The 16554-nt window shown below is 32.8% G+C and overlaps 1 protein-coding gene across 1 annotated transcript in view; it reads left to right on the forward strand.

The window, feature by feature from the left end:
- The window catches only part of TDRD3 (tudor domain containing 3), a gene marked incomplete at its 3' end in the record, with an annotated part of 135427 nt that overhangs the window by 76976 nt on the left and 41897 nt on the right, over positions 1–16554 (forward strand). The window contains exons 6-10 of the mRNA XM_080719972.1: positions 3429–3500; positions 8375–8524; positions 14357–14497; positions 14960–15116; positions 16091–16216. Coding sequence (XP_080576098.1) covers positions 3429–3500; positions 8375–8524; positions 14357–14497; positions 14960–15116; positions 16091–16216 — 646 coding nt within the window. The remainder of the gene's footprint in view (positions 1–3428; positions 3501–8374; positions 8525–14356; positions 14498–14959; positions 15117–16090; positions 16217–16554) is intronic.

Here is a 16554-nt window from a genome sequence, read left to right on the forward strand (position 1 = left end):
AGTTCTCAGTGCAGACCAACACCTTACATAATTTTCTTACATTCTAGCCAGAGCTACTTCACTTTTTAAAAACCAGTAAGTCAGTCAAACATTTGAACACATGCATACATGTGTGAGCGCACACGCACGCTTGCGCGCGCACACATACACACACACACACACACACAGAGTTTAGTAGTTTGACAGTTGTCTTTGAAATATTTTAGTATGTGTATGCATAAAAATTTATGTCTAAAATAGTTTAAAAACATCTTAATATGATTGTAGTCCTTTTTGGTTTTATAGTTTTTTTTTAATTTGGTAACCATAGCAATGTAGAAAACACAGAGGGTATAATTGCTTGAGCAGCTGTCAGGTGTTACACATAGAAATCAAATGCGTATGTAAAACCCTAAGTCATAAGAGTTAATTTTGGAAGTAAGTGGAGCCCTAAACAGTTTTTTAAATAGAGAAAGGGAGCATTGGTCAATAAACGACATGCAGGTGTTGTAGCTAAGCAAGTTAGTTACAGTAAGGTGAAGAAAAGAGATAAAAAATACCTTCAAACCCTAAGTATTTTGTACATTTGTATGGTCCTAGGAGTTATAGAACTGTATTGCAACGTTATTAGGTTCTGTTATATTTTAGTGCCCCCCTCCTAACCTCCCATGAAAGATTTTTTTTACTTCCTTTTTTAAATTGTAGTAAAGTATATATACATGCAATTAAACATTTTATTGTAGTAAAGTATATATACATGCAATTAAACATTTTAACCATTTTAAGTGTAAAGTTAACTGGCATCAGTTACATTCATGTCCTGCAGTTATCACCATTCATATTCCAATATTTTTATCTTTTCAAACTGAAATTCTACCTATTAAAAAATAATTTCTGTTCTTTCCTCCTAGTCTCCAACAACCACCATTCTACTTTGTGTCTTTATGAGCTTGACTATTTTAGGTACATCATGTAAGTGGAATTAGATAGTATTTATCACATAAGGTATTATATCTTCAAGGCTCATCTGTGTTGTAGCATGTGTCAGAATTTCTTTCCTTCTTAAGGGCCAATTTTATTTCATTTTATACATATACCACATTTTGCTCATTTACTCTTGAATGGAATTGGTTTCCTTGTAAATAGTGCTGCATGAGCACAGGTGCACAGAATCTTTGCTGTTCAGTTTCTTTGGAGTATCTACCCAGACATGGAATTGCTAGATCATGTGATACTCTATTTTGATCTTTTTGAGGAACTGCCATTCTTTTTTCCACATAGCAGTACCATGTTACACTCCCACCATAAGGGCACAAAGGTTCTGATATCTCTATATACTTGCCAACATTTCTTATTTAGTGTTTTATGGTAGCTACACTGATGTGTGTGAAAAATAATCTTACGGTTTTCATTGCATTTCCCTAATGCTTGGTGATGTTGAGCATCTTTTCATAGATGGTTGTTTTTACTCACTCAGCTTTCCATGCTGTCTGTGTACATCCTGCCTCCAAGCAGAAAGCCAGAGCTCACTTTCTTCTTTTCTTTCTCTCAAGGACAATAATCTTGTACTACCTGTTGTTCTTTGTCTTAAAACAGTTGGTCTATAGAGGGAGATAAAGTATGGCTTTTTGTTTTTGGTGGCACTGAGGTTCCGGGAAACTTTTTTACCTCCGGGCTACATTTCAAGACACCTATTTTTTAATATTTTTATTTGGCAAAAGGGTCTCTTAAACCAGCGAAGCTGGCTTCGAACCTGCGCGATACTCCTGTCTCCGCCTCCCAAGCACAGGGATTACAAGCGTGCGCCACCGTGCCAGGTGCAAGGTTAAGTATGGCTTTTGTAACTTAATCAGGGCAGAAAATAGAACTTCTATAAGATGTTTTGAATTATATAATGTTATTTAGAAATGGCATTATTGGTAATTTAAATGAACTTTTAAAGTTATATGTAAATTGAAATGATTAAAGCTGTTTGCATGATCTTTTTTATAAACATGTAAAAACTGGGAAAAAGATCCCTGTATAACTTTATGAATTTGTTGTGCTTTTTTTTTTAAAAAGAAATAGGTAGGTTAATATCTTAAGTAAAGGCTCTAAAGAAATGTGGCATTCATGCAAACAAGTTAGTCTTTCCCCAATGAACAGAATGTTAGGTTGTCATTAATTTTACTACTCTTCAGATAATTTCCATGAAATACATAGTTTGTTTACATAATTCAGGAACTCTGGAATATGTTCAAAAGTACAGGTTATTTTTTTAACTTTGTCATCCTTTTACATTGTATTTTAATTGTAACATTTCTGAAATAATTAAAGTGTACAAATTTTAAAGTTGAGAAAATGTGTTAAATAACAACTTAGTGTGTAGGATACCTGTTTACACCTAAAAAGCAAAATGAATAGGAAGAGTATATAACAGAAACTAGTACTTTTGAAGGTTTCTTAGTGCATTGTAGAAGGACTTAATATACTTCAAGATCTCTTTTGTTAAAAAAATTTCTTTCCATTTTTATAATAGTTTTGCCAACACCATTTGTTGAACGGACTATCTTTTTTTCCAGTATATGTTTTTGGCCCTTTTGTCAAAAATCAATTTCCTGCAAGTGTGTGGATTTGTTTGTGAGTCTTCTATTTTGCTCCATTGGTCTATGTATCTGTTTTTATGCCAGTATCATGCTGTTTTTATTACAGTGGCTTTATAATATAGTTTAAAGTCAGGTATTGAGATTCCTTGTGCATGTTTTTTGCTGCTGAGAACACTTTGGCTATTCTGTTTTTTTTTTTTTTTTTTTTTTTTGTTGTTGTTCCAGATGACTTTTCTAACTCTAAGAGTATGGGGATAAAGAATACTGAAGTTAGTACAGTTTGGAAACTTATTTTTGTTAAAAAAAAAATTAACTGGTTGAATGCTTGTTCAAAGTCTGCATAAAACATTAAGAAAATTTACTTTATTTGAAAGGACCTTCATATTATAAACCTCTATATTATAGCAATCTGATTTCTTTAAATAATTAGAAATCATTTAATGGTACTTTTCCTAATAAAATTTGTATCTAAAAACATTTTGAAGACAATTTCCAGATTATACTTCTCTGTTAAATTAGAGGATTTAATGTGAAATTCTTGCTGCCAAAGTTTATTATCTTTGAATTTACTGCTTGTTAAGTATAACTGTTTTATCTTTAGAACAGCTTGGTAAATATTTCTGAAAATATGTGAACATTTGTTTTGGTCAGAGGAGATGATGGAAGAGCCTGTACTTAGTTACTGAAGTGAGGAATAAAATATTTTACATACTATAGTTTGAAATAATTTAGAGAAAGTCTTTTGCCTATTTCTTATAAGACTCTACTGAAGCAGTAGACTATTCCTGGTATATTATAAATATTATAAATTATTTTTATAATTAGTCTCTGTTTTGTGACTGAGTTTTGTGTTTTTCTTCACAGAGCTTATCAAAACACAATAGAAGCAATATTGGAACTGAAGGTGGACCACCACCTTTTGTGCCTTTTGGACAGGTAAAGATTTTCATGTTGGCAGATGAGTTTATTTATTTGTTTATTTTTTTGGTGGTACTTGGGGTGGAACCCAGAGGCTTTCTACCTCTGGGCTATACTCCCAGACCTATTTTATATTTTATTTAGAAACAGGGTCTCACTAAGTTGCTGAGAGCCTCACTAAGTAGCTTCGGCTGGCTTAGAACTTGTGTGATCCTCCTTTCTCAGCCTCCCCAGCACAGGGATTTCAAGAATGCACTACCACACCCGGCGGCAGATGAGCTTAAATTTGGGAAAAGTAACTGGGCAAGGTGGAACATGCCTGTAAGAATAGTGTTTTGGAGGTTGAGACTGGAAGATCACAGGTTTGAGGCAAGCCTCAGCAACTTAGTGAGACCCTGTTTCAAAATAAAATGGGCTGAAGGTATAGCTAGAAGGTAAAATGTCCTTGGGTTCAATCCAATTACCCATCCTCTCCCCAAAATGAAAAGAGCAAATCAAGGAAAAGTGTTCTTTATTTGTATGTAAGCTGACTTAATTTGGTTCCAAACTATATATTCAGCAGTAATGGAGTTATATGGGCATATAGAGATTAAGGAATTTAATGATTTTGCAGTTAAACCAATGATTTTGAACAATTAAGAGCCATATTTGACTGAAGAGCAACTAACAACTAATGAGGATATGATAAAGTTTTTTATAATATGGGACATTTAAAAGAAGACCAAAATATGTCACAGTTTCTTCTGATCTTACTCTTTTACTTCCATCCAAATACTCATCTCAGACAGGGATTTGATTTTACTTCCAGTTAATATTTTCCTTTCCAACCACAGTATTCTTGATTCTTTTCCTACATAAAACAAAATTTTCTTGTCTATCCCCTTTCTTCACAGAAGCTCCTCAGTTTAATGTAATCCCACATATTTTTTTTTTCTTTTAATTTCTTGTGCCTTTGCAGTCTTGTTGAGAAACTTTTTACCTGTGTCTCTGTGTTGAAGTGTTGGGTCTCTGCCTTCTTCAAGGAGCTGCAAGGTCCCTTCCCTATTTCTCAATATCCTTTGCTACAAAGTGCTACCTGAGGCTACACCTCCAGCTGGCCAATATTCTGTCTTCTTCATTGTGCTCTATATCAAATTATTTTCACATCAATGTCCTTCAGCCTTTCCTCCATTCTTTGCTTTATTCTTGATAACTCTAAGAATTCTCCCCATGGGTTCTTGCTCCCTTTGTGATTCCACCAGAATCACCCATGATAATCTACCTTACACTTACTCTTGGTGTTTTCATCAAAAGTGTTGGCTGAGAGTGAAGGTGAGTTGGGGACTTAAAGGTAGGAAACATAGACTTATGCTTCTATAACAAGGTTTATTTTATATTTTTTAAAAATTTGGTCTAGTGAAAATTAGAGTTATTCTTGTGTTGTAGCTATTTTAAAAGTATTTTAAAAATTCGTTGATTTAACAAGGGGTAGTCAAGATAAAAGGTGCTATGAAGTTCTATGATACCATTCATGTTGATGATATTCTCCTAATGGAGTAAAAAATTCCAGAATGAAAAGAAAGTGAAAACATTCTAAAAACTTATATTTGAAAATGATAAATTATATATTTGTAAGAATTGCCCTTAAATATTTTAGTGATAATATTTTTTCATATTTATACTTTCTAAGAAAACAGTTTCAATAATATTACTTACTTATAAAGTTTATTCTGAAGAACTCTTGTGCATCATATTGCAATGTTATACATGGGTTAAGGATAGATCATGCTGGCTCCTTGTTGGTATCAATAGGATATTTATAGTACTAGAAATGTATTGTTTATATATTACATTTAAGAAGATTTCCCCCTATTATTGTGGCATGAGAAAAGGGTTATGCTGTAAAAAATTTTTACTGGTAGAATTGAAATGGAAACCAGAATTCAGGGCTTATTTTTAAACAGCAAAGGCTTTTAAAATTTGTTTTATGAGACTACAAGTCAAAACTTAAAAAAAATAATAATACAGTATAAATGGAGAAGAGGGTATGCTTTTAAACTTTTGGCTTATAAGTTCAGAAACATCTTTGATATGTTAAAATAACTATTCTTCCTAACTCACAATTGGCTATTGTGGCACAATGTGCAAATTGAGCTCTTAATTGCAAAATCAAATTTAACTTTTCTTATGAGTAGTATAGACTGCTAAAAATCTAAAATTGTTTTAAGTAATCACCCTAAAATGAAACGTGGATCTTGTCATCCAGTATGCATGTCTTGTTTGGATAATTGAAATTTTGAACAGCTTTTAATTTCATTTACTGATAAAATTTATTCAAAATTTATTTAATTAGTTTTTTTGCTTTTTTTAAACAAAATTTTTATTGAACATAAATGGTATACATTTAAACTATATTTGGTGCCCTCTCCCCTCCGCCCCCATTTTCTCTTTCTCCCCTCCCACCAATGGTTGTCCAGTATAACCATGTCATGTTCATAATTTTACACATATTCAGATGTAGACCCTCATTAATCAAGATCGGCCTTCCTCCTCTCCTATCTTTCCATTCAGACTTTGCTGATATTTCCCCTTCATTATCTGGAGTCCCACTGGTATCCTCTCTGTTCCCTAGTTTGGGCATATTAGAGGAAACATATGTACCTTCTCCTTCTGTGCTTGGCTGATCTCATGTAATGTAATGTTCTCCAGGACTTTTCATCGAAATTCTTGCAAATGATATAATTTTGTTCTTCTTTATGGCTGAATAGAATTCCATTGTGTGTATTTCCCAAAGTTTTGCTATCCATTCATCTGTTGATAGAGATCTGGGATGGTTCCATATTTTGGCTGTTATGAATTGTGCTGCTATGAACATAGGTATGCATATGTGGCCTTAGTTCTCTGAATTCAACCCCTTTGGAAAGATACCCAGGAGTACAGGAGTAGTAGAGCTGGATCATATGTGGATCTATTCCCACCTTTTTAGGAATCTCCACACAGATCTCCATAGTGGCTGAACTAGTTTGCAATCCCACCAACAGTGTGAAAGAGTTCCTCTTTCCCCACATCCTCGCCAGCATTTGTTGTTATTTGATTTCTTTATGCTTGCCACTCTGACTGGAGTTAGATGGAATCTCAGTGTGGTTTTCATTTTCATCTCCCTGATGGCCAGTGATGAAGAACATCTTTTTATGTATCTATTGGCCCTTTGTATCTCTTCTTTTGTGAAGTGTCTATTCAGTTCATTTGCCCATTTCTTAATTGGGTTTTTTTTTTTTTTTTTGCTAGTGTAGAGTCTTTTGAGCTCTTTGTATATTCTGGATATTAGCCCCCTATCAGAATGGTGGCTGGTAAAGATCTTTTCCCATTCTGTAGGTTTCCTCTTTAGGTTACTGATGGTTTCCTTTGATGAGAGGAAACTTTTTAGTTTGATGCTATCCCACTTGTTAATTCTTGCTTTAAATTTCTGAGCTTTGGAGGTTTCGTTGAGAAAGTTACTGCCTGTGCCAATATGTTGTAGTGTTGAGCCTATGCTCTCCTCTACTAACTTCACAGTCTCAGGTCTAATTTCCAAGTCTTTGATCCATCTTGAGTTGATTCCTGTGCATGGTAAGATATAGGGGTTTAGTTCCATCTTTCTACAAATGGATAGCCAGTTCTCCCAGCACCATTTGTTGAAAAGGCTGTCTTTTCTCCAGCGTATGAGTTTGGCCCCTTTGTCAAAGATTAATTGGCTAAAGATGTGTGGATTTGTTTCTGTATCTTCTATTCTAATTCACTGGTCAGTATATCTGTTATTGTGCCAGTACCATGCTGTTTTTACTACTATTGCTCTATAGTATAATTTGAAGTCTGGGATTGTAATGCCTCCTGCATGTTTCTTATTGCTGAGAATTGTTTTGGCTATTCTGGGTCTTTTCTTTCTCCATATAAAGTTCATGATTGATTTTTCTAGGTCTCTGAAGAATGTCGCTGGTATTTTAATGGGAATTGCATTGAATCTATAGATCAGTTTTGGCAGAATGGCCATTTTGATGATATTTATTCTGCCTATCCATGAGCACGGGAGGTCTTTCCAAGGTCTTTTCCAAGGTCTTCTTCAATTTCTCTCTTTAATGTTTTATAGTTTTTTTTTTTTTTGTAGAGGTCTTTTACATCTCCCAAATTCCTTCTATGAGGCCAGTATCACATTAATCCCCAAAACAAATAAAGATATCTCAAGAAAGGAAAACTACAGACCAATATCCTTAATGAACATAGATGCAAATTCTAAACAAAATACTAGCCATACACATTCAAAACTATATCAAGAAAATAATACATCATGACCAAGTTGGTTTCATCCCAGAAAAACAAGGCTGGTTCAACATATGCAGATCAATACATGTTATTCACCACATAAATAGAACCAAGAACAAAAACCACATCATTATAGCAATAGATGCTGAAAAAGCATTCGACAAAATCCAACGCCCATTTATGTTAAAAACACAGCAGAAAATTGGGATAGAAGGAATGTACCTCAACATCATTAACGCAATATACTGTAAACCCAAAGCCAACATTATATTGAATGGGGAAAAACTGCAAGAATTTCCTCTAAAATCAGGAACAAGACAAGGATACCCACTATCACCACTCCTTTTCAATATAGTCCTTGAGACCCTTGCTGCTGCAAAGTACATCATGTGCATTAGAGACTTCCTCTTCTCCCTCTCCTATCCCCTCAGATAGGTTGCCTTATTTGTTCATCTATAGTATCTCCTTCATCGACTAGAGTTCTTCCTATGACCCATTTTCTCTCTAGCTTCTGCATATTGGGGAGAACATTCTATTTCTTTCTTTTTTTTTTTTTTACTTCTAATGAAAACCTTAATCGCTTCTAAAATTATTTATTTTATTTGTTTTTCCAGAAGTGTGTATCTCATGTCCAAGTGGATAGCAGAGAACTTGATCGAAGAAAGACGTTGCAAGTTACAATGCCTGCCAAACCTGCAAATGATAATGATGAATTTGAAAAGCAGAGGACTGCTGCTATTGCAGAAGTTGCGAAGAGTAAAGAAGTAAGGAATTAAATTGTCACAAATATTTCTTATTTCTTAACATTGTGTTTCATTTGGATTACTTACATTCCTTAATGTCTTTTCACATAAGATAACTAATTCAACAAACCCTAACATTATACTTCTTGCATATTCCTTAAGTAGAAAAATACCTTGGTACTTCAAGGGGTAATAAGCTTACACATTGTATTCACTTATTCATTTTCCAAATCTCCTTGTTAGTTCCAGTAAAATCTTTTTGTTAGCTTATCATCCTTTCGGTTTTTCCTCATTCTTTTTCTTTTTAACAGTAACAACTGAACGTACTTTTTATATAGCAGAAGGTTTTCTGTCATTAGTTGGGCTAGTTACCACTTTTCAGCATGATTTCCCCTCTAATTGGAGCTTCTGAGAAATGGCAACTTCTGAAGAATGAGTAAAAATCAAAGGATAAATCTGTGGTCAGAATTAACATTTTTGAAGTGTTTCTTTTTAAAATTATTTTAGTTTTTAGTAAAAATAATTTTTATCTTTTTTGTATACTTACACACACATACACTCCCTCTTATACTTTGTAAGGTTTTTCTTAATTGTTTGAAATATTTCGCTTATTTTGAATTGGTATTTTCTCTTATCTAGTTCCTTATAAAAATGTAAATTCACGAGTTGCTTAGACAGATGTTTCTTTGCCAGTGAGATTAACAGTTTTTTTATTTAGAACCTGTAATAAAACTTAGCTAACAACTGCTTTTCTATTTAATTTCAGTGTTTAAGTAGAAGACTTGTTGAAATTTGGTTCTTGCAGTATTTTTCTATCAATGTAGTGTGGGGCCCAAAGCACAAATTACAGACATTGTGGAAGCAACAGCCTTGAATTGAAGACTTAGCTTTTTATACCCCAGTTTTCTTCATATAAGAACTTCAGGAACAATAGTGATACCTATTTCATATGGCTTTTGTATAAATTAAAATTGATAATCTTTTTTTTTTTTCCGGCACTGGGGATTGATCCCAGGGGCATTCTATCTCTGAGCTACACTCCCAGCCCTATTTTTTATTCTTTATTTTGTAAAAATATCTCACTAAATTGTGGAGGGTCTCAATAAGTAGCCGAGGCTGGCCGTGAACCTGTGATCCTTCTATTAGCCTCCCAGGTACAGAGATTACCAGCGTGAACCTCCATGCCTGGCTAAAATTGATAGTGTTTAAAGCATATAAAATTACTATTACCACCTGGCATAGATCATGACATGCTTTTTCTCTAAGCTCTTGATAAACATGACTATTGCTATTCTTTAGTATGTCTTCTATTATAAGGCACCTTTCAAAATAAACATTTCTTACATTAATATACTTTATATAGTTTACATGAAATATACTTACTTCTCTCCCAAAAGATATTAAAATTATGGAATTTCAGAAAAATAATGATATATTCCTAATGATTTTGGGAAACTTGTTCTATTTATTTATTTATTTATTTATTTATTTATTTATTTATTTATTTTGTTGTGGTACTGGGGATGGAACCCAGGGGCCTTCTACCTCCGGGCTACACTCCCAGATCTATTTTATATTTTATTTGGAAACAGGGTCTCGTAAGCCAGCTGAGGCTAGCTTCGAACCTGCACGATCCTCCTGTCTCAGCTTCCTAAACGCGGGGATTACAAGTGTGCGCCACCACGCCCGGCTTCTTTTGATTTATATAAGTATTTAGAAATTTCCTCCCAAGGAATTATTTTTAATTTGTTTAAGTTTCGTGCATAAATTTATTTAGATCAGTAGTTAAAAACAAGTAAATTCATTTTAAAATAAGCATATTTTTCTTTTTTTATTGGTGCATTGTAATCATACATCTTAATGGGGTACAGTATGGTAGAGCCATACATATACATATCACTCATTTAACCCTTCCCTACTTCCCACACAACTTGCTCTTTTTTGGAATATAGTTAACATGTTGTAATATGCTTCATTTTTAAGTCATAATTGAAAATACTTTATTTTCTCTACAAATATTTGATAATTAAAGGAACTTCTTGATTTACATATGAGAGAGTTGGAATGTTTATAACTAACAGACAAACTTGGACTTGCCCAAGGTTGCCCAAGACAATTCTAGGACAAAACCTATATATAATATAGAAGATTTATATCATAAATAATAAAAGCATACAAAAGAAGTAAATTGCAAGTTGTAATGTTAAATATAGTGGTCTGCTTAGGCCTCAAGATAGTGCTATTTGATCTAGAATTTCTAGGTGGTAGAGAATTATCTATGTGGTTATCTGAGGAGAAGTTCTCTGGGAGGGGGAAAAGTCATTGCAGAGGCTATAAAGCAGGAATGTTCAAGGAAAAGCAGGGTGGCCATTGGAAGCAGAGTAAGTAAAGAGACAAGAAGTAGAAGGAAATCAAGAGAGAGAATGAAGTCAGATTACATAGAACCCTGTGAACCAAAAATTGGCCCTTATTCAGAGAGAAATGGGAGCATTTTGAAGGTTTTGAGCTGATCAACATTTTAAAAGGCTAATTCTGGCTGCTGTGTTCAGACTAGGTTGTAGAAAAAGAAGTTTGGAATTAGATAAATTAGATTATTGAAGTAATCAAGGTGGTGAAAGGGATGAGAGTTGTATGGACAAAGATAGCAACTATGTAGGTGGGACAAATGTGTCAGTTTCTGAATAATTTAAAATAGAACCCTCAGGATTTCTGAGAGATTGGCTATGGGGCATGAGAGAAGATGTCAAAAGTGACTCAAAGTCTATGCAAGATGTTATATTAAATAGCTTACCTGAGAGCAGAGAAATATCGCAGAAAATATAAATCAGATGCTTCTCCTAATCAGCAATAACTAGGAGGAAAAGGGCAACAGGAAGAGGTTGAGCTATAGAAAGGGCCCTATAGTGAAGCAACTAATGTGACCAATCAGAGGGTATGGAATAGCAGAGGACGGAGCCTCTTTAAAATGCAGGAGGTACATAAACGAATGTATCAAAGTTAATCACCAAAAAAGCATGGGATCAAGGGAGGGGGAGGGAATAGGATGGGGGCTGGATGATGGCTGATTGGATAATGTGTGCTTGTATATCCTCTCAAGTCTTGTACTCCAATGTGATTGATATATGACTACAATGCACCAATTAAAAATGAATTTAAAAAATTAGCTTACCTCAAATGGTGAAGATTGGAGTGTGGCAGATGTGAGGAGAATAGATCCTGTACTCTATCCTAAATATGTGAGTGTTGGGATGCCTGCTAGGTGTGAATGTAGTAGTATATAATAGGCAGTAAAACAAGAGTATGAGTGAAAGCAGCTTTGGGATAGATAGATGCATTGGAAATTGTAGGCATGTGGATGGTATTTAAAGTCATCAGGCCAAATGAGATCACCAAAGAAATGAGTGTTGATAGAGAAGAGAAAGGGGCAAGGAATAAACTTGGTGGCATTTTAACCTTAGATGTTGGATGGAAGATATTGAACCAGCCAGGGTGTGGTTCATAATATAAGAAAGAAACAGAATTTTTGAAAGTATATCATAAAGAAAGGAGGGAGGAATTTACCAGCTGCAGTTGAAAAATCTTATAGGACTGACAATGTAGAATCAGGGAGATTATTAATTACCTCTACAGTCCTCTTGATGTGAAAATTTGTGCAAATTCTTTAATGATTATTTCAATTTTTAATCAAGGAAGTATGCAAGGCAACAGTAACAATGGGGGAGAAAGTATTGGAAATTTGAGAAGTGAAGAGAATGTGTAAAAGAGAGGTCTAGAAGAGTAGGAGAGCAAAATGGTTAACGAAAATAGTAAGAATGCTAGGCAGCATAAGAGCCCCTTGGGTTTTATGGTCAAGATAATCTCACCTGTGCCTCATTCACGTTATCCTGAACATGATGTGGTTCATAAAGGGCAACACCAGTTATGTAATGGGTAATGTTTAAGTTGTGATGGTTCTAGATATTTATGCATCTTTTTGAGCAATAGGTGTTTTAAAACAGTGAAAAGCAATTTTGAAAATGCTATTGATCCTATTCCTTAATTCATAAAATAAAAAGAAAATAATAAGGAAATACCTCCAGAAGATGGGACTATATCATTGTCACCAAAAGAAAAAGCACTTTTGGAATAACGAAATATAAATTTCAGAAATGTATTTAATTTGGAACAGGTCAGGCTCCAGACTTTTCAGGTAAATATGTTCTAATATATTAACCAAAATGGTAATTGCCATCTGTTGAGTATTTTCCATGTGCCAGTTACAGAGATATTCACTTGCTATTGATGATATAATTTAATTTAATCTTCTCAAGGTAAGTTTTTCTCATCCTTTCTTTAAGGATGAAAACCTTGAAGATCTGTGAAAGGTAAAACATTAAATGGTCTGCCTGAGGATAGGAGCTACTAAGTGATTGTACAAAGATTAGTACACCCCCTGTCTAATTAGTCCAAAGCCTGTATACCTAACTAGTCTACATTGTCTCCTTTCTGACAAACTATATTTTACATTAATACAAACCCACATTTTTCTTCACAGTTAAACAAGTAATGACTAATACATTTCAAATTCATTCATCCATCTTTCCTCCTTTCCTTTCTTTCTCTTTCATTTTCTTGTCTTGTCTCCCTGTGTTGCCCAGGCTAGTCTTGAACTTGAGGGCTTAAGTAATCTTTCTACCTCAGCCTTCCAAGTAGCCAAAACTACTAGCATGCTGGGCTTCAAATCCATCTTTTGCTGGAATTCCATAACCTAAAAGTTGAATAAATTCAATAATGAGTTTTTGTCTTGGAAGATATAATTTTAATTTTGATTTGAATTTAACTTAAATATTCTGTTATATCACCTCTCTGAAAGAGATATTTAATTTGTTATCCATTAATGTTCATCTAACATGATTTTTTATTTTTAGGTTCTATTTCTTTATATTTTATATGATTCAAAATAATTTACCAGTGTGTAAAATTTATATCTAAAATGTTTTCTTATTATGATAATTTGAAAACACATCTAGAAATAATTGATCATTATCTCCAATAAAATCAAGCTTTATCTTTTTCCATTTTTTAAAGCTATCAGAGCAAAGAAAATTTATGTAACCAGATTTTTAGTTTGATATTATACAAGTAACATCTGTGAGATGTTATTCAGTCATGAATTTGTATCTTTACAAAATAGAGTTCTTTTATGGTTTTTGCATAAGTTTTGAAAAAAATTAGATCAAATTTTCAAATTTTGTTATATACATACTTTTTAAAATAATTCACACAAAAAAGGAATATAGATTTAAAATGATTTTATATGTAATTGGTAAGAAATGACATATGATTAATGTAAAGAATTATATAGTAGAATTTTAATTCAGTGTTCAAATTTATATTATTTGTTTAATTTCTAAGGTTATTGAATCATGTTGCTAAATGTGGAATAATTTTAATTGAATCATAGATTAAAACCTTGCTAGGATAAACTCACCTGGTATTTGGAGTTAGAACCCAGGTCTAATGCATTAAATATTTTATCATAGGATCATTTTGACAACTAATAATGTTCATTCCTTTTACTTTTGTATTATTGTTCACCCAAGTTTATTTTGGCAAGTTGCCTTAGAAAGACTTAAAGATTATAATTATATAATTTTTATATTGCTTGATCTGGACATGTAAAAGAATAAATGATGGCTACTAGATATTAATGATCTGTGTTGTATAAAAAGGATAAGCTACTTAATTTTTATGTATAATCTAATTTTAAAAACTTTTAATTATTTTCCTTTATATTTTGGTAATAGCTTAATTTGTAACTTATTTTTAAATGATACTTATTTATATCTCTTTTATTTTTCTTTCATCCTAAAGACCAAGACATTTGGAGGAGGTGGAGGTGGTGCCAGAAGTAATCTCAATATGAGTGCTGTGGGTAATCGAAACAGGGAAGTTTTACAGAAAGAAAAGTCAACCAAATCAGAGGGAAAACATGAAGGTGTCTATAGAGAACTGGTAAGGCTAAAGAGTTAACAGCAAAGTTAATATTCTTTTTTTTAAAAATAATCTCAGTATTTCTTTGTATATATTTTTGCAGTTTTTGCAAGATACTATATATTTCCCTTTTTGATGGAGGAGTATCAAAATTTTTCCAGTTTTTACTATGAAAATATTCATTGGCTAGTTTTCACTATATTATTTTCAGAGACTATTTTAATGCATTGTAACAGCTTTTGTTTTTCATTTACAGTACAACTTGCTAAGTTAGAGAATACTCAAGACATAGGCCCACATATCACATGGATTCTTCCTTGACTATTAGTATGAACAAACATCAAGTGAATGTTGTATCAGCATGACATTTTTTTCTCCATAAATATTGATAAAGTTTTGAGTTAAAAGAAAGTAAATAGCTAAAAATGTATATCTAGTTCTATTTACAGACTGACAGTATAGTTTCCTCTTTGTTTCCTACAGGTCGATGAGAAGGCACTGAAGCACATAACAGAAATGGGCTTCAGTAAGGAAGCATCAAGGCAAGCGCTTATGGATAATGGCAACAACTTAGAAGCAGCATTGAATGTACTTCTTAACAGCAATAAACAGAAACCTGTTATGGGTCCACCTCCAAGAGGTATCATTTATTAGGCAATATGCTATCAATAGAGGCTGAGCTAAATTGCTTTAAGGGCTATAACTTTATGAAACAGTTATATATATAAAGGGAGCATGAGTTTTGGAACCACAGAGATGTTTAACCTTTGAGTCTGTCTGTCTTCATGTTATATAAACTATGTCTAACTGTTTTTTATAATAGGGTTATTATGAATAATAGAGAAAATGTGGCATAAAATGACTGGCACAATTAATTATTTCTAGAATTATGCTATTTTATAAATGACTCAGCAGTTTGTAAACTGTTGAGTCATATATAAACTTAAAATGAACAAGAAAATAAAAGCCTTATTTGGTGTTATTCTTTAATCATTGTATGATAAAAAGTATTGTGTGCTTTTTCAAATCCCAAGTCTATATTCTTTAAAAAAAGTCTGTGGTTAAAAAAAATATAAATCTTATTTTTATCATTAAAAATAATTCATATAAGCAAATTCAAATTTTTGGATAGATTATTTAGGGGATTAACCAACTAAGTCTTAAATTCTATGAACATAATAATTATTTCTAAGTTACCATAAATGGTGTAATTGTTGCTCAATGTAGGTTTTTATAAATGTTCTGTGTCTGGAACACTGTGACACATTGAGTTAAAGGTATTATTTAATATAAACTTTTAAAAGTTTTTTTTAACTATGAAAGAAGTAGAATATATAGAAAAATATGGAAAGAAATATGTGTAGAAGCCTGCTTAAAATGATTACTGATTATATTTTAATATATTTTCTCCCTTTGCTTTCCCATATGCAATATGTATTTATGTATGTATGTATGTATGCATGTATATATGTATGTATACACACACATACATATATACATACATTTATGTGTATGCATGTATATGTGTGCGTATATATATATATGTATGTATGTATATATATATATATACACACACACACACACACACATACAATCTTGCTTTTAAATTTTAAGGTAGAGGAAAAGGCAGGGGCCGAATAAGATCTGAAGATGAAGAGGACCTGGGAAATGCACGGCCATCAGCACCAAGCACATTGTTTGATTTCTTAGAATCCAAAATGGGGACTTTGAATGTGGAAGGTAGGCTAACTTAAAATGGATTTCATTTTCAATCGATTTTTTAAAAGACTATATTCCATTTGGAAATGTATAGAAAAGTTAATAAAACAATTTACAATATGAAACTCTAATTCTGAGTATCTGTTTAGAAATTAATGAATTTTTTGCTTGACAAAAGCACAGGAAAAAATTTTAGTTGTTGTATTCTTTAAAATTTTTTTATTAGTGCATTGTATTCATACATATTAATAGGATGCAAGATAGGGTACTGGGGATGGAAGCCAGGGGCTTTCTACCTCCGGGCTACACTCCCAGACCTATTTTATATTTTTATTTGGAAGCAGGGTCTCTTAAGCCAG

Source organism: Muscardinus avellanarius, assembly GCF_963383645.1.
Source record: "Muscardinus avellanarius genome assembly, chromosome: 2".
In the NCBI taxonomy this organism is placed as follows: domain Eukaryota; kingdom Metazoa; phylum Chordata; class Mammalia; order Rodentia; family Gliridae; genus Muscardinus; species Muscardinus avellanarius.